Source organism: Octopus sinensis, linkage group LG16 (assembly GCF_006345805.1).
Source record: "Octopus sinensis linkage group LG16, ASM634580v1, whole genome shotgun sequence".
NCBI classification, from domain to species: Eukaryota; Metazoa; Mollusca; class Cephalopoda; order Octopoda; family Octopodidae; genus Octopus; species Octopus sinensis.
The window spans coordinates 55,669,608-55,695,039 of record NC_043012.1 but is presented as its reverse complement, the minus strand read 5'-3'; the positions used below and the strand labels follow the sequence as shown (position 1 = coordinate 55,695,039).

The 25,432-nt window shown below is 35.0% G+C and overlaps 1 protein-coding gene across 2 annotated transcripts in view; it reads left to right on the top strand.

Moving 5' to 3' along the window:
* LOC115220251 (filamin-A) overlaps positions 1 to 25,432 on the top strand; it is a 146,384-nt gene that overhangs the window by 84,903 nt on the left and 36,049 nt on the right. For both annotated transcript variants that reach the window (XM_036510144.1, XM_036510143.1), the window contains exons 9-22: positions 318 to 575; positions 2,135 to 2,328; positions 3,780 to 4,037; positions 6,093 to 6,204; positions 7,647 to 7,871; positions 8,454 to 9,023; positions 13,673 to 13,846; positions 15,287 to 15,397; positions 16,554 to 16,766; positions 17,674 to 17,847; positions 18,734 to 18,854; positions 19,486 to 19,636; positions 20,278 to 20,467; positions 21,657 to 21,901. In XM_036510144.1, coding sequence (XP_036366037.1) covers positions 318 to 575; positions 2,135 to 2,328; positions 3,780 to 4,037; positions 6,093 to 6,204; positions 7,647 to 7,871; positions 8,454 to 9,023; positions 13,673 to 13,846; positions 15,287 to 15,397; positions 16,554 to 16,766; positions 17,674 to 17,847; positions 18,734 to 18,854; positions 19,486 to 19,636; positions 20,278 to 20,467; positions 21,657 to 21,901 — 2,996 coding nt within the window. The remainder of the gene's footprint in view (positions 1 to 317; positions 576 to 2,134; positions 2,329 to 3,779; positions 4,038 to 6,092; positions 6,205 to 7,646; positions 7,872 to 8,453; positions 9,024 to 13,672; positions 13,847 to 15,286; positions 15,398 to 16,553; positions 16,767 to 17,673; positions 17,848 to 18,733; positions 18,855 to 19,485; positions 19,637 to 20,277; positions 20,468 to 21,656; positions 21,902 to 25,432) is intronic.

Below are 25,432 nucleotides of genomic sequence, written 5' to 3'. Positions count from 1 at the left end.
CTCGTAGGGCCAGTTATTGTTTCCATGTTATATGACTGGCTGACTGAGATCTTCATGTTTTGCCTGAAGAGGATGCCAGTCCATTGCAAAGTTACTCATTTCCATAATAAACTGGAACAATGTAAAATAAAGTGTTTTGCCCAAGAACACAAAGCACTGTGCCAATTTTGTTTTTGGTAATGTTTAAAATTTCTATTGCAACTTTTTTAGAATCTGTTTTATTTTAAACACTTATCTTTATTACATGCTAATTCTTTTTAACATTATTTTAATTTTAAAATGTCAGCTAAATATTAGATTCATTTTTCTTTTACCAGGCAATGCAAATGAACCGGTTAGTATTAAGAAACTTGATCCAACAACTTACGAGTGTGTTTACACCCCAAAACAGCCTGGTACTTACACTATCAATGTCACTTTTGGTGGCCAACACATCCCCAAGAGTCCATTCAAGGTTGAAGTCGGTCCATTCAAGTTGTCTAAGATTATAGCATATGGTCCTGGCTTGCACGGCGGAATGGTCGGCAAACCAGCAACATTTGTTGTGGAAACCCATGGCGAAACAGGAGCATTAGGTACATGAAATTTTTATTTCTTTATAATTTTTTATTCTGGCATGATTCTCATTTTTTTTTCTTACCCTTTTCTTTTTTGCCCTTTTATTTTTTCTTTTCTATGTAGGATTGGTTGGTAATATTGCAAAAAATTTCTGTAATATATATTGGGTCATGACTTGTATGACACCATTTTTTTTCTTTTTCGAAAGCCCTAAAAATCTGGAACTTTGACCACAATTTCTGTGTCTCCAAAGTTGTCTCCTAACCTGGTTCCTTTACAATCCTTTCTCACCTGTCCCTTTTCCAATTTTCATCCCATGTCCATACTTGCACAGTTGTCTCTCTTGAATACTCTAACTTGTGGCTTTTATTAATGCTCATAAGAATATTATATCTCTCAACTATATTTTTACTCAAGAAAAAATACATTTTGATAGATGAGGGAAAGAAATCCTAGCATGTTCAGTTTTTTTTACCAAATACTATAGCTTACCATAGATCTATAAATTTTTTCGAGGTCGTTGCCAGTGCCACTGGACTCGCTCCTGTGCAGGTGGCACGTAAAAAACACCATTTGAGCATGGCCGTTGCCAGTACCACCTGACTGGCCCTCATGCTGGTGGCACGTAAAAGCACCCACTACACTCTCGGAGTGGTTGGCATTAGGAAGGGCATCCAGCTGTAGAATCTCTGCCAGATCAAGACTGGAGCCTGGTGCAGCCATCTGGTTTGCCAGTCCTCAGTCAAATTGTCCAACCCATGCTAGCATGGAAAGCGGACGTTAAACGATGATGATGATGACCCTCAAATACTGATGTCATTTTAAAACTGATTAAATGGTAAATAGAATAGTTTTGATTAACGAACTAGATAGAGCAAGTAATGATCTAACTTTTTAATTGGTTGATCTGCAGTAAGGGGTTGTACAGGCCTGCAAAAATTGGGTTGTAAGTGGGTAGGTGGGATTTCCAGGAGGGTCAGATCTTGAAGGAGGTTTGGTGATAGTATTGGATTTCAAAGAGACAAGTAGGCCCCACAATATAGACAAATGAGTCACTTGTGTTACACAGCATCATAACTATTAGGATTGTGAAGTTATTGACCATTCTGTCTATTAGCTGAATTGAGGTCACAATGTCTCGAGTACAGCTAGACCTCTTCAGATGGTATATTGTAATAAATATAACCTTTAGAGCTACTATATTTTGGTCATTCTCTTAGATTTCCTCTTTTGCTATATTACATTGTCTTTCTTCTGTTGCTTACAACATTTTTTGGAACTGTTAATCCAATCATAATTGATTTCTTGATGGTTTCACTTTAACTTCTTGCATTTTGACATATTTCATTTTCTTATTTGTTAGAATTGAAAGATTAAAAAAAAAATAATTTTGTCATTTTGAAGTTGGTAATCAAGCTCAATGTTAACTCCTAACACTATATGCATATATAATTAGCTCATTAACATTGCAATTAACGAAGACGCGTATGCATTTATTTCTCAGATAAGGGTTCATATAATGTACTCTGTTCAATTAAACCCAAGTACTGAAGCCTTTTATATTTGTTTTGGACAGGTTTTTCAATTGAAGGTCCTTCCCAGGCCAAAATTGACTGCAAAGATAATGGTGATGGAACAGCTGATATCACTTATTGGCCAACAGCCCCAGGAGAATATGCAGTCCACATTCATTGTAATGAAGAAGATATTCCTAAATCTCCATATATGGCCCAGATTCAACCAGCTACTAAGGACTTTGATCCTCTCAAGGTGAGACATTTTCCTCATTTAACATCTTTTTTTCCATGCTGGCATGGGTTGGACGGTTTGACAGTGGGGTGACCAGCTGAAGGGCTGTTCAGGTTCCATGTCTGTTTTGGCATGGTTTCTATAGCTTGATTCCCTTCCTAATGCCGACCACTTAAGTATGCTGGGTGCTTTTTATGTGTCACAGTCATGGGTGTGTTTATGCAACACCAGCACAGGTGCTTTCTAAGTGGCACCACCACCTGAAGGGACAAGCCTGTGTGGGAGGCAGCGATCTTACTTAGCTTGACAGGTCTTATCAAGTGTAGTAAGTCACATCTGGTTCTTATCTTGATGCAATGATATCTAGCTAAGATCCTTAACCCAACACTAATTCAATACATACAGTTGTTAAATGCTTTGAAATGTTGGAAATGGCTCAAAAATTTCTCTTCATAGCAGTTCCTTATTGTTCTCAATCAGCTTTACTGTTCGTACGTTATGCTGGTTACTAGCTGTGTATTAGGGAAATGAGCCAAAGAGGGACCCTTTGGATCAGCGGTTCTCGACCATGCCTCTCAGGGCCACATGTGACCCTTGAAGGTCTTCTCTATACAAATTTTTTTTTTGACCTGTTTTTGGTGCAGACCTCTAAATAAAATCCAAATTTTGGACCTGGTCTGGATATTAAAAAGGATGGAAACTACAGTTCTAGATGGTTACTCAACCTACTAAGAACAGCAGTCAAGTCTGCCTCGAATCACACTTTAGTGTGGATTAAACAAGAGGCCAGGGTGCGAATGCTTCTGGTTCTAGGTTTGCTCAGTTTGGACTAATCTAGGGATAAGTAACATTCAACTATAGAAGAATCCATAACTTTGTGGATAGTGTATTCCCTTCTGAGAAGGTTCTATGAGGAACTGAAGTTTACAATTTTCTGATATACTTTGGTTAATTACTGGTTAATAAGTTCCCTTTGCAATAATAGGTTGGAGTCCACTGCATAATACCTTAGCCAAGTGTTTTCTACCATAATTTTGGATTAACCTGAAGCTTGTGATTGAAATTAGGTAGATGAAAACTGTACTGAAACTTCACCTTAGTGAATCACAAGACACCTGAAGAAAAGTGGTGTGTACAGAGCCAAAATGTAAAGAAAGCAACAATCAAGATGAAGACACTAGTTTAATGTAGACAGTGTATGTAATAAATTCAGAAATACAAATTTGGGTACAATCCATCCAATAGGTTTCAGTATAGTCACATTCAATGGTGGTGATTGATTATTAGGGACCTTTTGGCAGTGTTCACTCTGTTGTAGCATTCAGACTAGGGTCCTATTGTAAGGAAACTAATCTCGGAAGCTTTAGTAAAAATCAGATGCCACCCTTCCTGATTGTCTAACACTGAATAAATTTTCCAATTAACACACATTTTGTAAAATAAATTAAAAACTAAATGATTTTATTTTTTAGGTGGTTGCATTTGGGCCTGGCTTACAGGAAACTGGGGTCCAAGTTCAGCAGATGACTGAATTTACTGTTGATGCCAAGAAAGCTGGGAAGGCTCAACTGGACATTATTTGCCATGACGCCGATGGTAATCCCGTTAAAGTTGATATCAAAGACAACAAGGATGGTACTTACACTTGTAAATACAAGCCTTTGAAGAATGTCAAGCATGTTGTGTTGATTTCATATGGTGGTGTAAACATACCAAAAAGTCCTTTCAGAGTAAGTACCTCATAGTTTTATAGTTTTAGTTGATTTTATAGTGTGTGTGTGTGTGTGTATTCTCATCCAAGATGGAGACTAGTACCAACATTCAATGTGGCTGGCTTGGTAACTGCTGAGAATTTCTGCATGAAACCAATGGTAGCCTTGCCAACTCACAAATAGAGAATATTTATTCACCAATGCAATGTTGAGCACTAATTCACGACTGTGTGTGTGTCTGTGTGTATGCGTACGTATAACTGTGAACATGTAGTAAAATGTTTCGATGAGAAATACTTTCAATATGGTGTTGATGTGTCAGAAATGGTAGTTTTGGACTAAATGTCTTGTAATTCCTCTGATTCTGTGTTCAAATCCTACTAATGGTTGTCATGGTAGGAGGCTGATGTTGCCTTTTTTTTGTCCTTCCATTGTCAATAAAATATTGGTCAAACATGGTGAGGGCAAGTTGCTATAATTGTCTGGATTTGCAGAACTAAGTGTTGGAGAAAAATACTTTGCAGTATTTATTCTAGTGTTGTATGCTCAGTTCAAATTCTGTCTTGAGCAACTTCGCATTCCATTCTTCCAGGAATTATAAAATTCAGTACCAGTCATGTATTGGGATATATGATCAACTGTTCCCTTGCCTTAAATTCGAAACCTTGTTAGAAATCCATACTGAATTGCATTCTTTCTTACATTGTGTCCTAAGCTATGTCTTTAATTTCGCTTGTGCTGATAAAACGAATACCAGTAATTTACCAGGGTAATTCAATTGACTGGTCATTTTTCTTGTGACTTACTGCATTGCTCAGTTTAAACAGCACCATCCTAGATCCTGGCCAACCTTTAAAGCAGAGATCACTGCTACTGCAAGTTTGAGTCAAATGACTGCAAAGTTCCCTCCCTTCTCACATTTTTCTCTTCTTTGCACTGACCTAAGGATATTAAACCTAGACATCAGCTATATAATATCAATCTCACCTGTCTGAAAGGAAGGGGTCTGTAAAGCTCATACACTACCCCATCATCCTCTGATTAACTTGTAAATAAGAGTTATTTGGCTCCATGCCAAAGTCAGAAATCCAGATGAATTCCTTTTGAATATTCATTTGATGTTGCATCTGCTACAGTCATCATCATTTGTCAGTTTTATGTGTACATTTTCCATATGAATAAAACTTCTAGAGGCTGTATTATTCTATGGCCAGATGCTCTCTAACTCCAAGCCTTGTTTTCAAGTTAGGTATTTAATTTCCATATCTCTGTACATAGAGCCACTAAGCTGCCTGACTATGTGGCATATAAACACATCATTGTAGCACAATGCATGCAAAAATTGCAGTGCTTATCCCCCCCCCCACACACACACACAGAAGATTGTGTACAGTTCCTGTCAGCCAAATTTCACACACAAGGTATAGGTCAACTCTAGACTTCAGTTAGACATTTGTCGAAGCTACCATGCAAGTGGGCTATCCAACTGCATACCATGTGGTTGTCATCTGAAATTCTCAACTTCACAGCTAGGTCTGTGACTTCACCATCTTCTTCTGGTGACTTAAATTTTTTTTTTTTCCCAGACATTAAATTAACATTTAAACTAGGCTCCCATATGTTGGTTACTGTTGATTAAGAACTTTACTCAGAACATCAGCACACACTTCTCACTTTAATAAAATTGAGTACCACACTAATATTGGTTTCAAAACCTGGCACAAGGCCAGCAATTTCAAGGGAAGTTGTAAATCAATTATATCAACCCCAATGTTCAACAGCTACTCATTTTATCAACCCTGAAAGGATGAAAGGCAAAACCGACCTTGGTGGAATTTGAACTCAGTATGTAAAGATAGATATGTCACTAAGCATTTTGCCTGGCATGCTAACGATTCTGCCAGCTTGCTGCCTTAAATACCATTCTAATTAATATCAGTCAGTTTAATCAACTGATTATGCCCACTTCTTGTATTTGTGGCATTGTACCTCTGGATATAAAGTAAAAACAATATTTTACTAAGGAAGTTCATAGTTCTTTTTAGACTAATTATTTTAATTTTCTTCTTACAGGTTTTTGTCCAATCTCCTTCCAGTGTGAAGGTTTATGGACCAGGTGTGAAACCAGGTGTGAAAACTAACCAACCAACTCACTTCGTGGTTGATTGCAAAGAAGCTGGACCTGGTAAGAGAACATAGTTGTTATTATATATTTCCAACCATTTTGTGTCATGGTTTATACACATTCACATACATTTTAAACTTGAGAGCACTCTTTTTTTTGTGTGGTTGCTTCACCTGCTAGAAATAGACAAATCTCCTTCAAACCATGTTCCTTGCAATTTGTAAAGAATATGATACATTAGCTAATGTAGTACAAGGTATACACTTCTTTAAAAAAAAAAAAGACAGGATGATTATAACTGGAATATCTTTGGATCATATATTTACTTATTCAATGCTGATTTGGGGACTAAACAACTTGAGTTTAAAATAAAAATCTATTTAGAAAATGTAACAGCTTGTTAGCTAATTTGATCAAAGTTTTGTTGGCTGAGAGCTGGTGTGATCAAACTTTTGTCTTATTAATTATACATATTAATGTACTTACCACAAAAACTTCTGCATTGAACCTACAGTCTCATGAGGCCAGAGCTTAGTACAAAACTCTGTTGAATGGGATAACCCCTAGAATAAAATCTGTAGTGGGTTAATCTGAAAAAGGAAGTGACATTAGCACTTGGAAGTTTAATCTTGCAATAGGTTGCAGGGTGAAATCCTAGATGCTACTGGTACTACTATTTTTCAGCAAAGTGTACTGAAACAGCTTAATATAAAGTGCTTTCTTCAAGTACATAAGCACTACTTAGTTCAAGAATTGAACCCACGACCTAACATTTGTGAGCTCAACATTCTGATCACTAGGGTAAAATGGTAATAACCCCCTTCAGTCATGAATGACCATAGGACTGCACCTAGAAAGTTCCCCTCTGTGAACTGGAGCAACGTAAAATAAACTCTTGCTCAAGAACCCAACACATAGCCTGGTCTGTGAATTGAGCTCACTACCTCATGAATGGGAGTCCAACACTCTAACCAATGAGCCATGTGTCTTCACACAGGCCTTATACACTTACATAAAAGTTCAAGACAATTTAGGATAAACCATATTAAGCTAACTTAAAGTTTGATAAATTACATGAAGGGGAGATATTCATGTGGTTCTCTGTATGATCCAGAACAGCACGACATAAGCACTCTCACACATGTGTTTCCATGTTTATGAATGTGTCTATTTATGCCATAAGATACTGGGTTGTATAACACTTACACACACTACATACTCTCAAGCAGTCTTGAATAAATTGCTATATATACACACCAGTATGACCACAGTCCAATCATTGAAACTTGTAAAATGAAATTGAATGCTGAATATATACATGGATTTTTCTGCAATTTCTAATTAATTATGAATTTAATTTTCTTTTTCTTTTTTTCTTTTTTTTTTTTGTTAATTTTTCTCTCTGTCATAAATCTAAATCACAGCTTTTGAAATTTCCAAACATTTTTTTTTTCTACTGCCCAAGAACTGACATTGAATATAAATAATTTGTTTGAATTTAGGTGATGTGGCTATTTCATTGACTGATGAGCGTGGAATGGATGTGCCTGTTAATACTGTTGACAACCAAGATGGTACCTTCACTGTCAATTATGAAGCCAAGATCCCTGGCATGTACACCATAAATGTGTACTTTGCCGATAAAGAGATTCCAGCATCACCCATCAAGGTGAAAGTTGAATCCAGTATTGATATCGGCAAAGTGCGCGTTGAAGGTTTGGAGAAAAGTAAGTTTCAGTTATACTCTTTTCTTTTTGCATTGTATGAATTATACAATCCAGTGAAATCTGCTTTGGCACATACTACCATGACCATTATCTCATGTAAAACAATCATACTGATTTGGGAAAATTATCTCCCTTACCTTTTTTGATAAGTATTGTCATTAACACTAAATTTTATCATGGGTATAATTTTGAGAATTTTTTGCTCACTTCATTAAATATTTTACTTTACCCCGTCATTTAATTATTGCCAAATGAGGATTTTACAAGGAGTTTTAACAAATTTATTTCTATCTAAACTTGATACAATTCACAAATTAATTCAGACATATTGAATTTTATTGTATTATAAATGCATTTTATTTTATTTGTTATTGTGCTTCAAAATATCTATTGAAATAAATTTACCTTAGATACTTGGGTATCGCTTCATTTTGAAAAGAATATAAATTTTTGCAATATTTAAGCATTATTTTCATATTTGTACATTTTTTCCGTAACTTAAAAAAAGAAACCCTTTTATCTTGAGTTAAATCTTAGTTCTGCCAATACATTCTGGTCCCTATTCTTTTTTCCGTTGTTTAGCTCAAGAGGTTGGCAAAGAGAAAATGATTGATATCATTACGGTTGGTGCTGGAAAGGCTGAAGCCACTGTCCAGATAACCAATCCTAAAGGTGTCAAGACAACTGTTCCTACTAAGCCAATGGCTAACGGACATAGTGCACCTATTCTCTTCAAAGAACCTGGTCCTCATAAGGTTGAGGTCAGCTATGGTGGAATGCCAGCAAAGGGTTCTCCATTTAAAGTCGATGCCGTTGTTCCGGTCTCCGCTAACAATGTTCATGCTTACGGCCCTGGCTTGAAAGAAGGAACTGCAAAGAAACCAGCCACATTTACAGTCGACAGGCGTGCTGCTCCACCAGGCGCTCTTGGAGTATCTGTTGAAGGTCCATCTGAGGCTAAAGTTAACTGTACTGATAACAAAGACGGTACTGTCAACGCTGAATACTTCCCAACTGTGCCAGGAGACTACAAAGTGAATGTCATCTATGATAACGCTCCAATTCCTGGATCACCATTTAAGGCTAAGATTCAACCCGCAACTCTCGATGTCGGAGGCATCAAGGCTTATGGACCAGGAGTTGAGAAGACCGGTAAACTGATGCAAACTGCATGGTGTGATCTAGCCGATGTGTGGCTTAAATTCATTCAAAAAAAACCCAAAATAATCCATTTTCTCAGCAGTATTCAAAATGAAAAGACAATACTGATGCTTATGTTGGCATATTAACAAAGATAGTTTCAGCATTTTGCATGTAAAGTCTGCTTTGTGTTGCAAATCTTAATGAATTTCTTTTATTGGTTTCAGCCTCTTTGATGCAGCATCATCAGTGTCATTACAGCAGTTCTATGTTTATATTTTGATATGTGAACTTTTCAACTTCTCTTTCTTCTCTCTGGCTCTTCTGGAAGGATAATTTTCATTTTTTTTTTAATTCTTTGCACAAATTTTAAAAAGTGTTTTTTTGGTAGTAATATTGAGCAGTTAACTGCCTAAATTGTAAGCTGTTACAGTGCCAGAATTTATATACTCTGGAATAGTCTGACACCCAGTCTTAAACCTGGTCTTGCTCCTAAAGTTTTCTGGGTATAAATTTTATGCATACATACATAGAATCGAAGGACCTCCATTTGAAAGGACCAAGATAAAAGTTAACCTCTTTGGACATGAAATCTATTTTGTCTTCTGTTCTGAAGATGTCTTTTTGTTTTATGAGGTTAGAAAAAGATTAGCATATTATATGAAGTTCTGTATTAACAGAAGTAAAAAAAATCTAATTCTCAACAGGCAAAATTTTAATTTTGAACCAATTGACCCTTTTTTTTTTTTTTTTTCTATCATAAAATTGTGGGCTGATAGCTCAGCCATGTCCCAAACTTTAGGATTGTCAGAAGTATTTGGTCTTGATTCCACTTACTTGATTCATTACCACTGTACATCCTACACCATTTCTGAATTAGATATGGACATCAATACTGTGCATTGAATGCTACATGAGCTTGTTGATTAATAATATAGACATGCACTTCAGTTTTGTAATTCGTAGTGTATGTTTTTTGTATACTTAGACTTGTAACACAGTTGTTTGAACTGATCTCCACAATTTTCAAATTGTAATTGGTTGTACTCCAGTATGGGTAAAGTATAGGCTGACATTATGATAAAGATTTACAGAAATGTCCTTGATTTGACTGTTGTGCTTTTAGATTGGTAAATACCGGACCAAAGGACACAGCATTGCACACTTGGTTAAAAAGGTTTGCTTTGTGCTCGTGAACTTCAGGGACTGATTCTATTGTGCGATATCCTAGAAGATAGCCTCGAGTCACCCAAAGTCTTGTGAATTAAATTGCATGGAAAGGAACCGTTTAGAAACCCACTGAATAAGATGTAGCTGTAAAATCCAGATTCAGCTTTGCCTATCTCTCAATAAAATTTTCAGGCTAAATCAGTATAAGTGTATATGTCTGTGGAATACTCAACCACTTGCACATTATCTTAATGAGTTGGTAGCTCAGTTGATCAAACAGCTGAATGTTCTTCATCATATAACCAAAGACTCGAAATCTCTTAGTGATTAAAGCTCAATGTTCCTAGGTTTCATTTAATTCATATCTTTGCTGCTGCAGAACATATTCACTCCATTTATTCATTTATTTAACATTATTTTTGACATTTTTGTCTATTCTAGCATGGCTGAGGTTTTTTTTTTTCTTTTTTTTTTCCTTCATAATTTGACTTTGACTCAGTTGGAAAGATGTTCTAATTTTTTGTTTTAATTTAATTTTGGCTTATTTTCCAGTTTTCTTTTTAATGCTAATCACTTATCTGGTACTTTCATTAGTTGAGCAGACTTTGTCCAGTTGTTACGGTTTGGTCAGAAACAATACTGTTTTGGATACAGGTGTTATAGTTGAGTTGGTAAAGTTACCATAAGGCTCACAGCAACGCTCATTTCATCATTTGTTTTAATTACATTACTGTGCAAAATATATTGAAATGACCCATAAAAACTGCTTAGAAAAGGAAACATCAGGACAGGTTGAGAAACTTAAGAGAATAAAACTGATATATAGTCCTTTTTAGAAAGGAAAGCATTAGGTGGACATTTTAGATCCTTAAATCCCCAAAAAAGAAAACAAATATTCTTTCTACATCTTAAAGATGGCAACATTGTCACAATGGATATATTTTGAATGAAATAAAGCAGAAGTTATAATTAATTAAATATGGCCCTCAAAATGACCATGCTCGTTTTCAAATTTTTAGTTAAGCCAAGCCCTTGTTTCGTATGTTCTGAGTAACATAATGCTTTACTTTCATAAGTCCTAAGTTACTCTAACAATTGAAAAATTGGGATGGTGTATCATATGTTGTGAGGACACCAGGGGAATATGTCCTGTGCATCACGTGTAATAATATACAGAACGGACAAAGGTTTAATGAAAATAATTTATATAAGGGGATGCAATTACAACTAATGGAGTTATTGAAACTTGTTGTTTGGATATATTATTGTGAAATGAGTTAAAATGAAAAGAACATTTTTAGTTAACGTTTGAAATTGATAAAGACACTTGTTAATAAGGACCGAGAATACTATCAACATATTATCCAGTTGTGATGTAAAAGACAAATTTATAATCTTTCACACACACACACACACACACGTTTTTAAATCTATACTCACACAGTTATTATAAACTTGTTTCAGATTTATTAGAGCAGTGATTCTCAACTAGGGGTGAATTTACTCCTCAGCAGTAAAAATTTATATGGCAAGGAATAACTATCATAGTTGATCATAAATTGTTTTCTAATATAGAGATTACTCAAAAATATTTTAAATATTACCTTTCTCCTGAGAATGGGCATATGTATATCTATAAACATTACATAACAGCAGATGAAACTATGATACCATTTATATATATATATATAATAAAATGATAGGTATAAAGAGATGTTTTATATATATATATATATATATATAATAAAATGATAGGTATAAAGAGATGTTTTATATATATATATATATATATATATATATATATATAAATAAAATGATAGGTATAAAGAGATGTTTTATATATATATATAATAAAATGATAGGTATAAAGAGATGTTTTATATATATAATAAAATAAAATGATAGGTATAAAGAGATTATATATATATATATAATAAAATGATAGGTATAAAGAGATTATATATATATATATATATATATATATATATATATATATTCTGTAACAGCACTAATGAAAGGGGCTGTACATATATTGCATAATGGCTCAGGGTATGTAACAAAAACCTGTAAAACTGTGACATACATACATATACATTTTATATATAATCAAAATAAGCAACGAGATATCAAGAGGTGATGCACCACAACTGTTTCGAGTGGTTCCATTTAATTGAACAATGCAATCATTATATCAATATAAATGCAGAACTATCCTCAGCTGCATAAATAAATAAATAGAATTTTTAATCAGTTGAACACATTAATATAATTTTACTCAAGTGCTCTAATAGAGGAAGAAGATGGAAAGAGTCCATATTGCCTCTAATGTAGCTAAGAATATACTACACTTCTAAGAATTGTATGAAGTTTGTTGGGGTTCATTTTTAATTTATTAGTCTTTATGCAGCTGAGGATAAACCTGCATTTAAATTGATGTAATGATTGTATTGTTCAATTAAATGGAGTTGCTTGAAACGGTCGTGCTGCATCACCTTGATATCCTGTTGCTTATTTTGATTTTATTTACCTTACTTTGAGTTGTACAGATCATACTGCACTGATCTGGTGCTTCAACTTAAGTACCTAATTCATCTGAATCTCATATATATATATATATATATATATGGAAAGTTTACGAAAAAAACAAAAGATGAAGACAGGTGGTGTACAAAACAAACAATGTATTAGTATAACGCTCAGGAATAGAAAAAGTCTTTTACGTTTTGAGCCTACGCTCTTCTACAGAAAGGTACACAGAAAAAACAAGGAGAGAGATATATATATACACATATGCACATGCTATTATTTAGTGTATATTTTTACTGTGAGATTACATGGTAGATGGTGGACTACCTCAAGCCATTGGGTGGAATAAATAATGAAAGTTGAGAATCACTGTATTGGTTTCAAATGAGCATGCAGTCTTAATTACCTGAAGTAAAACAGCTTGGAGATATAGTTTCTCACTTGACCATATTTTGTAGCTATGGTCTTTTAGTTTTTGACTGATGCTTGCACTACAACTTTTGGCGTTCAGTTTTTAACTTTATTTCTATTGAAGTTCTAGAATTTTATATTTTACTTTTCAATATTGTTTCTTGTTTTGATTGCTTTTTAATTTTTTTTTAACTCCCTAAATAATTTCCAGGAACTCTTAATTTTGAAATTTAGATTTGATTTAAATTTTTTTCGTTAATTGGTTCTATTAAATTGCAAAAGAATTTGGGTTCATTTGTACTATCATATTTCATTTTCCTGTTTAGATCTCTAATTGTATTTTCTCATGAGAAATAATGGCCAATGTATAAAATTACGTAGCTAATAATCTTACATCTTTATATTTATTAAAAGACCTTCCTAAATGTTATGGTTATTTAAAACCAATTTTTCCCACTTCCTCAAACTGCTGCCATTTTTTTTCCATGACAATACTAATCACTATCAGAATTTATTCTTCAATATTCTCATGTAATCTTTTTTTTTTTGTGCAGGTGTCTTTTTGGATGCCCCAGCCAACTTCACTGTTGACGCTACTCCTGTTACAACGAATGGTGATGGTAAAGTACGTGCTGTTGTCACAAGTCCATCTGGAGCCAAAGCTGAGCTGCCAATTGACAACAAGAAGAATGGTATTTACACTGGCTCTTACATGCCAATTGAACAAGGTAAATTGCATTTTGTTTGATCAACTCCACCAAAATATTCTGAACAAAAATTTTGAAATTGTTGATTTTACAATATCAATCCTAAAATTTGATTGTTTCTATAAGTGAATGCTTTAACATCAGCTTGTTCTGACTTCCCTTAAGTCAGCAATTGTTTGTACGATGTTTGTTATTTACGTACTCTTTACATCTTTACATTCTGAGTTCAAATTCTGCTGAAGTTGACTTGGCCTTTCATCCATTCAGGGTCATTAAAATAAGTACTTGTTGAGTACTGGAGTCAATGTAATCAACTATTTCTTCCCCAAATTTCAGGCCTGTGGGGAAGTAGATAATCGTTTCAACTGTTCTTAAAAATTAAGACGTACCAGTTCATTTATACACTAAGTATGAATATGTACCTACGCATGCTGATACCACATAAAAAACACCCAGTACACTTGTGGAGTCATTGGCATTAGGAAGGGCATCCAACCAAGGAAAAGGCGTCGAGCTGGCAGAAACGTTAGCACGCTGGGCGAAATGCTTAGTGGTAGTTTGTCTGCTGTTACGTTCTGAGTTCAAATTACGCTGAAGTCGACTTTGCCTTTCATCCTTTTGGCATCACTAAAATGAAGTACCAGTTACACACTGTAACTGTCCTTGTTTGTCCCCTCTGTTTAGCCCCTTGTGGGCAATAAAGAAATAGGAAACCATGCCAGAACAGACAATGGTGCCTATTGTGGCACCCAGCCTTATCAGCTCCAGTCATACTATCCAACCCATGCCAAGACTGTGAACAGGCATTAAATGATGACGTACACTTAGGGTGGATTCTCCTGTCAAATGACAGTTCTGCAACTTCTTGTTGAACAATCTACACAGGTGATATGCTTATAGTGATCAAATGTTTATGCTTTACATTAGTTCATTCCCTCCATCAAATCAGCATTACATGTACAGGTGCCACACACCAGGTGTCAGTGATCACAGAGTAATGTAAAATAAAGTGTTTTGCTCAAGAACAGATTGCACTCCCCAGTTTTGGAAATTGAAACCCCACTCTATTGATTTTGTGTACAGCACCCTAACTACTAGGTTGTGTGTGTGTATGTGCATACACACACACATACACACACACACACACACACATACGCCCCTTAGAAAGGGATAGCATCTGAAGATAGAGAATATCATCATCATCATTGTTTAACGTCCGCTTTCCATGCTAGCATGGGTTGGATGATTTGACTGAGGTCTGGCGGATCAGATGGCTGCACCAGGCTCCAATCTTATCTGGCAGAGTTTCTACAGCTGGATGCCCTTCCTAATGCCAATCACTCTGAGAACCATTAATATCATAATTATAATAATTCTCAGAAGTATGAACACTTTAATAGTATTTCTTATCTGGAATGTTGTTAAATCTACAATTTTTGTTTTTTTTTACTATTATTTTAGGTCCTTATGCTGTTGACATTTCTTATGAAAATATGCCAATTCCTGGCAGTCCTTTCAAAACAACTGCTGTTCCTGGTTGTGATCCTTCTAAAGTCAAAGCTTACGGCCCAGGTAAGATTTATTCAATGATTGTGTCTGTTCATTCTTCCATTTTTACATCTGATTTTCCATCCTAGCAAGAGTTAGATGAATATATATTGAAGCAGTATTGTTTTACTGCCTGATGCTCCTTGTGTCACTAACCATGACATATTTTACAAAATAGTAATTAAAAAAATTTTTTATTCCACTTTGAGAGAACAGAGCTAAAGGACAAATACCTTTTTGACAAGGAATGTCGACAAACATTACCATCTGTCAGTCTCTTTTGCTGAAGGGCGAAATGACTGGGAAATAAATTCATTGGTAAGCCCAATGTCTTAGAAAACACTTGCCAAGGTGCTGCACAGTGGGACTGAACCCCAAATTATGTGGTTGAAAAGTGAACTTCTTACCCACTCAACCATGCTTGCAATTTATATTCTTTTTCTTTTATTCTTTTACTCGTTTTTCATTTGACTGTGGCCATGCTGGAGCATGAACGAATCGACTTATTTTTTTAAAGCCTAGTACTTATGGGGATGTAAACAAACTAACACCAGTTATCAAGCAGTGATGGGACACACACACACACACCTGTATATACACGATGGGCTTCTGTCAGTTTCTATCAACCAGATCCACTCACAAGGCTTTGGTCAGCCCGAGGTTATAGTAGACACTTGCCCAAGGTGCCACACAGTGGGAATGAACCTGGAACCATGTTACCACACAACCATACCTGCTCTTCTTGTCTACCTCTGCTGTTATAATGCTTTAAATAAGCAAAAATCTGAGCATTGTCATTTATAGCAGGCATATCAAACATGTACCCCATGGGCTGCATGTGACCTTTTCAAACACAAGTGCAGCCTGTGAACAGTGTTGCTAGAGGTTTAAAAATGAGAAATCCCCACCAATTTTTGATAATAAAAATAATTAATAATTTAGTTAATGAATATAGGAATATTGATGAGCAAATAAAAGATTTTAAATGATTTTACATTATGAAGAATTGATACGATGGAAATCTTTGTAAACACTTGTTCAAAAATATGTGGCCCATATGGCAACATGTAAGCAATGTGGCCCTTAGAGACTTTGCAGTGTGACATGCCTGGTTTATAGGATCATAAATCACACAAAAATTGCTTGACATACAAACTTATCGAATGCATTTTGTTTCCAGGTCTTGAACGTGGTATCACTAATAAACCCAATGTGTTCACTGTGGACAGTCGTGGAGCTGGCCACGGTAACCTTGGTCTCTCCATTGATGGACCTGTCGAAGCTAAGATGACCTGCAAGGACAATCATGATGGAACATGCCAAGTCGAATACATGCCTCTTAAATCTGGACCTTATGATATTGGTGTGAAATATGGTGATAAACATATTCCTGGTAAGTTTGATTGAAATTCTACAATTAAACCATGGCTTTAAGTTTTGTTGGGGTTTTTTTCCATTTTTTTTTTAAGGCTGATTATGAAAGCCAAGTAAATAGTATTTTAAAATTACTATATTTATATTACTAGACATAAAGACTCCCTTTGGTCATGAATGACCATGGAATTGCACTTAGAAAGTTCCCCTCCAAGGCACAAGTCCTGGCAAAGTTGTTTTATGGAAGACCTGCAGTCATCCATGCATACTAGCCTCCCCTCTTCATGCCACCAATATTATCCAAAGGAATGGCAAAGGCCAATACAGCTTGGCACCAGTAACGTCTTGACTCATTTCTACAGCTGAGTGAACTGGAGCAATGAGAAATAAAGTGTCTTGCTCAAGAACACAACACACAACCTGGTCTACGATAGACAAAATATTTCAAACATTTTGTAGTGCAATTATTTCACATCAAGTTGGCATGGCCTGTGTCATGAAACTGGCATGTAAAAGGTATCCATTACACTCTTGGAGTGGTTGGCATTAGGAAGGGCATCCAGCCATAGAAACCATGCTAAATTAAACTGGAACTTAGTGCAGCTCTCCAACTTACTAGTTCCAGTCAAACTATCTAACCCATGCCAACATGGAAAGCACACACTAAATGATGATGATGATATAAAAATATAATGGAACTTTTTTAAACATTGAATGGTTATAGGAAGATCCAGTAGAATAAAATAGAAATCAGTCTTTAGGCAAAAGATGGCTGAAAACTACTGATATAGAGGTTCCTTCATCAGGAGTTAGTGGTGATAAAGTTCTATTCCTCATCTTGAACCATATGCAATAAATAATTCCCTTGTACTAAAGAATCCTTGGATCATTTCTCAACTTTTTTTTCCAACATTTTTGTCTTTCAGGAAGTCCATTCCATGTCCCAGTTGAGACTCCAGTTGATCCTAGCAAAGTTAAATGCCAAGGTCCTGGTGTTGATACTGCTAAAGGAGTCAAACCCAAGGAACCAACATCCTTCACCATTGATACTAAAGAAGCCGGAGATGCTCCACTTGAAGTTACTGTCACTGACAAATTTGGTAAAACTTCCTTTTCATACCTTTTCTGCTTTCTTTTTCAATTTTTTCCTTCACTCCTACTCTTGTTTTAGCCTCTCTGTCTCTTTCCTTCTCTGTCTCCCTCCCTCCCTCCCTTGCTCTTTCGTTTTCCTTTCTTTCATTTTTAAAAAATTTCATCTTTCATTCTGTCCTATTAAAGAATGACAAGAGAACCCTTCTCTGAATCTCAATGTATTGTACAACCAATGCCTACCCCCTGTTACCATAATGTTGGATCAGAGGGAGATTGATCTTTCTCCCACTTAGCAGAGGTGTAGCTAACAGTGGCAAGTTCAATTCTGCTGGCAGGAAGAAGGGGAAAAAATAAATTAAATCTGTTATTTGGTGGCAGGCTTTGTCTCTACATGGTTCTTAATTTGTTATATTGGAAACTTTGAGAGAGGCGTTTGCCAGTACCATAGTTCAATGCTAAAAAAATATTTCAGCTATCAACTTGAATAGCTAATATTCTCTTGAGTCAACCTTATATACACAGGTTCATGCATAATGAGCATGTATCTTCTATAACTTCTGGTTGACCAATTCCTTGTGAGTGAAAATTGGTTGACAGCACTTATATAGAAGTGTTGTATGTGCAAGTGTTTGTCTGCAAATGTCTTTGCACTAGTACCATTGGAAGCAGTGATGAGGTTTTTCACATAAGCAATATGTCTAGCGCTCATTGGTTTGATGTGCAAAGACCAATGAAATTAAGTAGCTTACATGAAAACCAGCTATGGGTTGGCATCAGGAAGGGTATCAAGTACTCATCCAACCCTAGCATAGAAATGTGATTGTAAAGTTGTGTACGTGTGTGTAAAAGAGCAATACAGGTTTTTTTATCAAAGTGTAAATTCTCTATATCTAGGTAAGAGGCCAGCTGATGTTCATCCTATTGAAGAAGGTGTTTTCAAGGCTAATTACACAGTACCTGAAGAAGGTCCATGCCAACTTGATGTGAAATATGCTAACCAACATGTGCCAAAAAGGTAAATTTCTTTTATTACTAATTAGTAACAATAAACATATAGTTTATTAAATATTCTTCTTTCCAGGTCCACCCTGTCATTCTCACCCTCTCTGTAGCAAAATATTTGTTCTGGTTTGTACCCTGCTCTGCGGCCCCTTATCTTGTAGCATGAAGTCACCTCTATTGAAGCTTGTAGTCCCGCAAGCTGCAGGGAGACCTCAGTAGTGCTGGTATCATTGAAAATAGCACCCAGTAACTTTGTTGGTGTTAGGGATGGCATTTAGCCATAGAAACCATTCCTAAGAAAACACTGGAGAATGATAATGATGCAGCCATGGGCTGGAGTAACATGAAATGCCCTTCTCATGAACCCAAAGTACCGCCCAGTCCTGGAATTGAACCTACAGCCTTATAACTGCAAATCCAGCTCCTAACCATTGTCATTATCATCCTCACATTAAGGAAAGTACCAAGTCAATTATAACTGACTATGCCCCTGTTAAAAATTTTTTTTTAAAAATGACCTTTTGCCCATATTCAAAATCAATAATTATCGCCTTTTTTTTTGTGCTTATGATTAAGATTAATCTCCATAAAACAAATGTATGTTTTCACTATTTCCACTTTCAATTGTTGTTGTTATTTTCCAGTCCATTTAATATGCCTGTTAAACCAGGTTTTGATCCAACTAAAGTTCGTGTTTATGGTCCTGGGGTGAATGATGTCCCTGCTAGTCTTCCTGTGTCATTCTGCATCGATACCACTGAGGCAGGAATTGCAGACTTAGAAGTGTCAATTCAGGTAAATATATTTTAATTAGTGTTATTAGTCATGTGACAGGTAATTTTGTATTTTTCCACTAGGGATAATTTCAGGAAATATAACATACATACAATAATTTAAATTTATCAAATTTCTTTGTTTATACAAAATGAAATAAATACTAATTCTTAAAATAAAAGTAAATAAAACATTTCTCATTTACATAACACCTCCCATTATTTCTATCATTTATATCCTCTCCTTTTCTTCCTTTCATTGTGTGTAAAACATTCCTTCACTCATTATCTGCCACCAAGCTTAGTATTTGCACTCATCCCACATCTCTTAACTCTCTGTATCTGTCTTTTATCCTCTCCCCATCCTCTACATGATGTAAAGTGTAGCTGGAGAAATCAATCAACCAGCCAACATTTATGCTATTATTGTATTGGAGTTACTTTCACAGGGGTTTCAAATTTTCATTCCAATAATCACCTTTTTTTTTTAAATTTAAAGTAATTTTTTTTTTTTTTAAGAAATTAGTGTGTTGCAAATTTCTGATTAAAAAATTTTATTATCCATTACATCTCACAACACCACTATCGCATATTTGCACAACACTACCACACATGCACACACACAATTTGTGATACTTAACGAGTTTACTTTATTTTAAATAGAGACCAGACGGCACGTTCGTTAAACCGATCATCCATGACAATGGTGATGGCACATTTAATGTTACTTACACTCCTGAAGATCTTGGTGTCTACACAATCAAAATCAAATTCGGTGGCGTTGAGATTCCAACCAGCCCCATCAAGGCTTGTTCTAAACCCACAGGTGATGCCAGCAAATGTAAAATTACAAGTGAGTATACAGCTTCTTCTAACAAAATTTATTGGTTAGTAGGGCGACAGCCAGTCACTTACTTTGTACACGCATTCTTTGCTTTCTGATCTTACAGTTCACATATTTACAGTTTTAAGAAATTTCTATGGGATCTGAAAAATTTATTTTGAAAAATTCTAAACTTTTCACATAACCTACTTTAAAAAATAAATAAAAGCATGACCATGTGCATTTATATCTGTTAGAAATTATTATAATTATAAATTGAATCCCAAATACATTTATTAAATACATTACCCTTATCTTGCTTCTTTAATGTATTGCCTGGTATCTATATTAAATATATTATGTCCTATGTTAATTATGAGGTCTGTTAAAGCCACTACATCTCTCTCTCTCTAAAATTGTTTGGTCTTGTATTTATACTGGTTAGTCCACACTACTTCATAAGGAGCATAGGGTTGGTTTTCCAGTTTCTCTGGTGTATATATTCCTCCCTGGATGGGATTCCAGTCCATTGTAGGATTACTTATGTTTACCAGATGAGTAGGCTGGAACAGCATAAAATGAAGTTTTGCTCAAGAACACAACACATCACCTGGTCCAGGAATCAAAACCAGTCTTACACCCTAACTACTAAGCCATGCTCCTCTACATTGTATTTATACTAGTCATCATCGTTTAATGTCCATTTTCCATGCTAGCACGGGTTGGATGGTTCGACCGGGGTCTGGGAAGCCAAGAGGCTGTACCAGGCTCCAGTCTGATCCGGCAGTGTTTCTACTGCTGGATGCCCTTCCTAACGCCAACCACCGGCACAGGTGCCAGGGGAAACTGGCAGTGGCCACAATTGGTTGGTGCTTTTTATGTGCCACCGGCACAGAAGCCAGTCAAGGCGGCGCTGGCATCGGTCACGTTCGGATGGTGCTTTTTACGTGCCACCGGCACAAACTACAATTTCCATTTGATATTTATTTTGATGTTGATGTACTTGACTCAATAGGTCTCCTCAAGCACAGCAGGTAATACTAGTAATTATAATTATTAAATTAGTTAATTAGTTCACTAAATCCACTACTTCTCTCTCTCTCTCTCTCTCTCTCTCTCTAAAAATGTACTTCTGTCTTGTACTTCTGTTATAAGTCATTACTATTATTATAATTATTGATCAGTAATAACCCAATTGTTTTATGCTGTTTGTTTACAGAGGGTACAGAGAAAACTGTTATGGTCAAAAAGGAAACTGTCATTACTGTTGATGCTTCACAGGCCGGTACCGGTAAAGTTACCTGCCGTATTCGTGATTCTAATGGTCATGATATTGATATTGACATCATTGAGAATCCCGATGAAACCTTCAGTATTCAATTCACTCCACAGTTTCCTGGAACCTACTCCATCAGCATTCAATTTGGTGGACAAAGTATTCCAGATGGAAAATACCAAGTTGAAGTAAGTCTCCTTATTTTGTCTATTGTTCCATGTGGTAAACAAATTAGAGGTATTTTATTTGGGTGGCTGGTGTTAGTGGTGATGGATCTTTTTCATCTTTAAGACAAGAAGTACCTCAGTTGTTTCTGAAAGAAATTCTTCAAAGTTTTTAGTCAGTATGGTTTTAATGTCCACTTTTCCATGCTTGCATAGTTGAAACAATTCATTGAGACAGATTTTCTTTGGTCAGATGCTTTTCCAGTCACTAACCCTTACCTGTTTCCAAGTAAGGTGATATTTCCCCTTGGCCAGATATTTTTCACAGAACCATACTGCTTGTGTGGCAGTGACTCCTATATAGACGAACTTCTTTCAGTTTCTGACTTCCACATCCACTCAAAAAGGCTTTGGTCAGCCCAGGGTTGTGGAAGAAGACTATACTTGCCCAAGGTGTCACAGTCTGGGACTGAACCTGAAGCTATGTGGTTGGAAGCTAATGTCTTCACTATACACACCTTAATTATTGCTGCAAAGAAAATTTTTCCCATTTTTAATTTTGTATTTCATCTAAGAAAAGTAAAACAATGGGATTCATTGGTAGGAATTCTCTAAAACAGATAAGCTATCCAAAAAAAGGTTTCTAAAAAAAGAGAAAACCTAAAAATAAACTTTTGTAACGGACCCATCAAATTATCAGTTACTCAGTTTTCCCAATAATAGATTGGTATTTATTTATATAATCCTGATAAAAGATTTATTCTTTATTTTTGGAAACTGTAACAATGATAAAGAACTATCTTAGAGAGATTGAATTCTCTTCTCCATCTCATTAGTTGGCTAACACAGTTCAAGAAAGCTTCTTTATTTTTGGTGCTGCTTTCTTTTCTCTTCATGGACTCTAACAAATATTCTATGAAGTACAAATATGGATCCCCCAGCCAGGTGTGTAAAATTAACAATCTCATGAGATGGAAATTTTCTGCTATTCTTACATTAATGATTTTTAAAGTACTACTTAAGCCAGTTTGTTAAAATGTCAGAGACTGGGTTTGTTCGTATTCCATTGTACCACACTGCTGACAATCAAATCAGCTAATGTTGGACAAGTTTTTTTAATCATGGTTTAAACAAAAAAAATCTTTAATTTTATTTTAGAAACGGGATGTTGCAAGAGATAGCTTTCAGTTGAACTATCTTTTGTTTTATTTGATATTCGATGAAAATATCATGATATTTAAAATTTAGAAATGCCAAATTACTATGTTATCAAGTTTACCATATTCTAAGAATACCAAACTAATAAATTTTTTAATGGTTATATGATTTGCATGATAAATGCAGAGTAACAATCTTCTCTTCCTTCAGTTTAGAATATTTCTTAAACATTTTAATTTGGTGGTTTAAAAAAAAAATGTGTGGTTTCTCATTTGGTTTTTAGTTTTGTACTAATTCTACCAATTTTCCTAAATTGTGTGAATGAAATAAATCCCAATAACACCATATTTTCATTTTCTCCCCAATCTTTTTGTGTGTGTTTGGGGGTGGACACAGAGTTTGCAGCATGCTTGAAAATAATCTGTGTTTCTATTTTATCTAATTAAGAATAATTTATTAATTAAAAACAAATTCTATTCTTCCAATTAAGTCAAACATTCGATGGTGTGGCCACATCCTATATGCCCACATGCATTGCATACATATTTATCGTTCCCAAGAAATGCGTTTTAAAGTTATCATTACACAATGACTGCATACTGCTTGATAGTTAAGCTCTGCTATAAATATGACTTAACCATTTTGGAATTTTTATTCCTGGTTTTACATATCATCTGCAGATTCTCAATGCTTTTGCTCATTCTTCAGCATGACAGACTCTCTCTTTCTCTTTCTCTCTCACACACATATATATATATATATATATATATATATATATTATATATATATATATTTATATTATATATTAAAAAAATGTTATGTTATGTTATGTTTTTGTAACTGTTACCTGCTGTACATGTATTGCAAACTACAACACTGGTTTCACCCACATAGATTTACTTTTGGAATCTATCCAAAATACCTTAGAATGGCATGGCCTTTATGAAGGGCAGTAGCCATACATTATCTCTTCTCAGGCTATTTTAGATTTTCTTTTTTGTTACCATTAAAACATGCAAACTTTCTCCATTCCGCCCACTCTAGAATTAGTGTTGTTAGACTTGCATTGTTTTTTTTTTTCTCCTTTCAGTTAAAATTTTAAAAATTTAGTCATTTGATTTTTACTAGCATTAATTTTATATCAAATTCACTTAGCCTTGGGTCAAATTTGAACAAAGCTATGACCAAAAAGCATTCCAGCTGTGACCATCTCATCTTTATAGAGGCATCTTGGACTTCGTTATCTAATGTGACCTTCCTTATAAGACAGTTGATTTGAGGAAGATTTGACTGCTATTTATATCAAACGTGTTCATGTAAATATCCTCATTGTCAACTTGAGTCTTCTTGTGGTTAAATAAGTTGAAGCAAGATTGCATCAAGATTGCTTATATGATGATCTATCTACTAAATAGCTTGATATTAGGGTGTTGCTCTAAACTAAAAACACTTGTTAATCATGCAGTGCTCCTCCTGCTTCAAGTATTAGCTGGACCTTGAACTATACCTAAATATGGTACTTATTTACTGTTAGCTTGACTAAGCCAAGCAGTTACGTGCTCATTGAACTATTTGTTTGCCTCTTTCTTTTGTTAACTGAGCCAGTTGCATTTCTTGTATGAAATCAGTTAATGCTAGCAGCATGCAAATGTGTGTATGTATGTGTAGTAAAGTCCTGCAATTATTTCTTTTGTTGAAGAATTCTATGTTAAATTAGTGGGTTCTGTTATGGCAATGCTAAGATAACACCTAAAAGATTGTTTAGAAAACTAACAGTTCCTAAATTCTGAAATGACAAATTTGTGTAAAATAAAGGACCTACTTCACATTGAGAATTTTAAAAAAAAATATATTTTATTGAATTTTGTCTTCAGTATGGATGGAGTTAGGGTATCTAATTTATGTGCTGTGTAGTACTCTAGTTTAGAACGTAGTTATTGTGTTTTGATAAGTGTGACCAGCTGTTTACAACCAAAGTATTTATTGGCCTTGAAGAGAAATCTTTTTTCCCTTTCTTTGTTATGCTGTATGGTATAAAACATGCATGGCCCTTTTAAGCAGTCTGGTAGAGAAATCATCTAACCAAGCATGTAGTATCGGCTGTTAAAACTATCTAAATGTTACATCAGTCTAATGTTTATGCAATTCATAAAATTTTAACTGTTATTCCAAATTCTTTATTCAAGCTGCATAGTTATCAACTTAATTTTGCATTCATATTAGATGTGCTAAGCAAGAGATGGTTACTTAACATTCTGTTGCTTCTAAGATGCTCACGATTAGCCAAACAAATGACTTTTTACCTAATTTCCTGAAAATGTAAATATTTATATATATTTGTAAAATATTAATTCTACTGATACTTAAAGTATTGTTTCTAAGACAACCAACCAAACT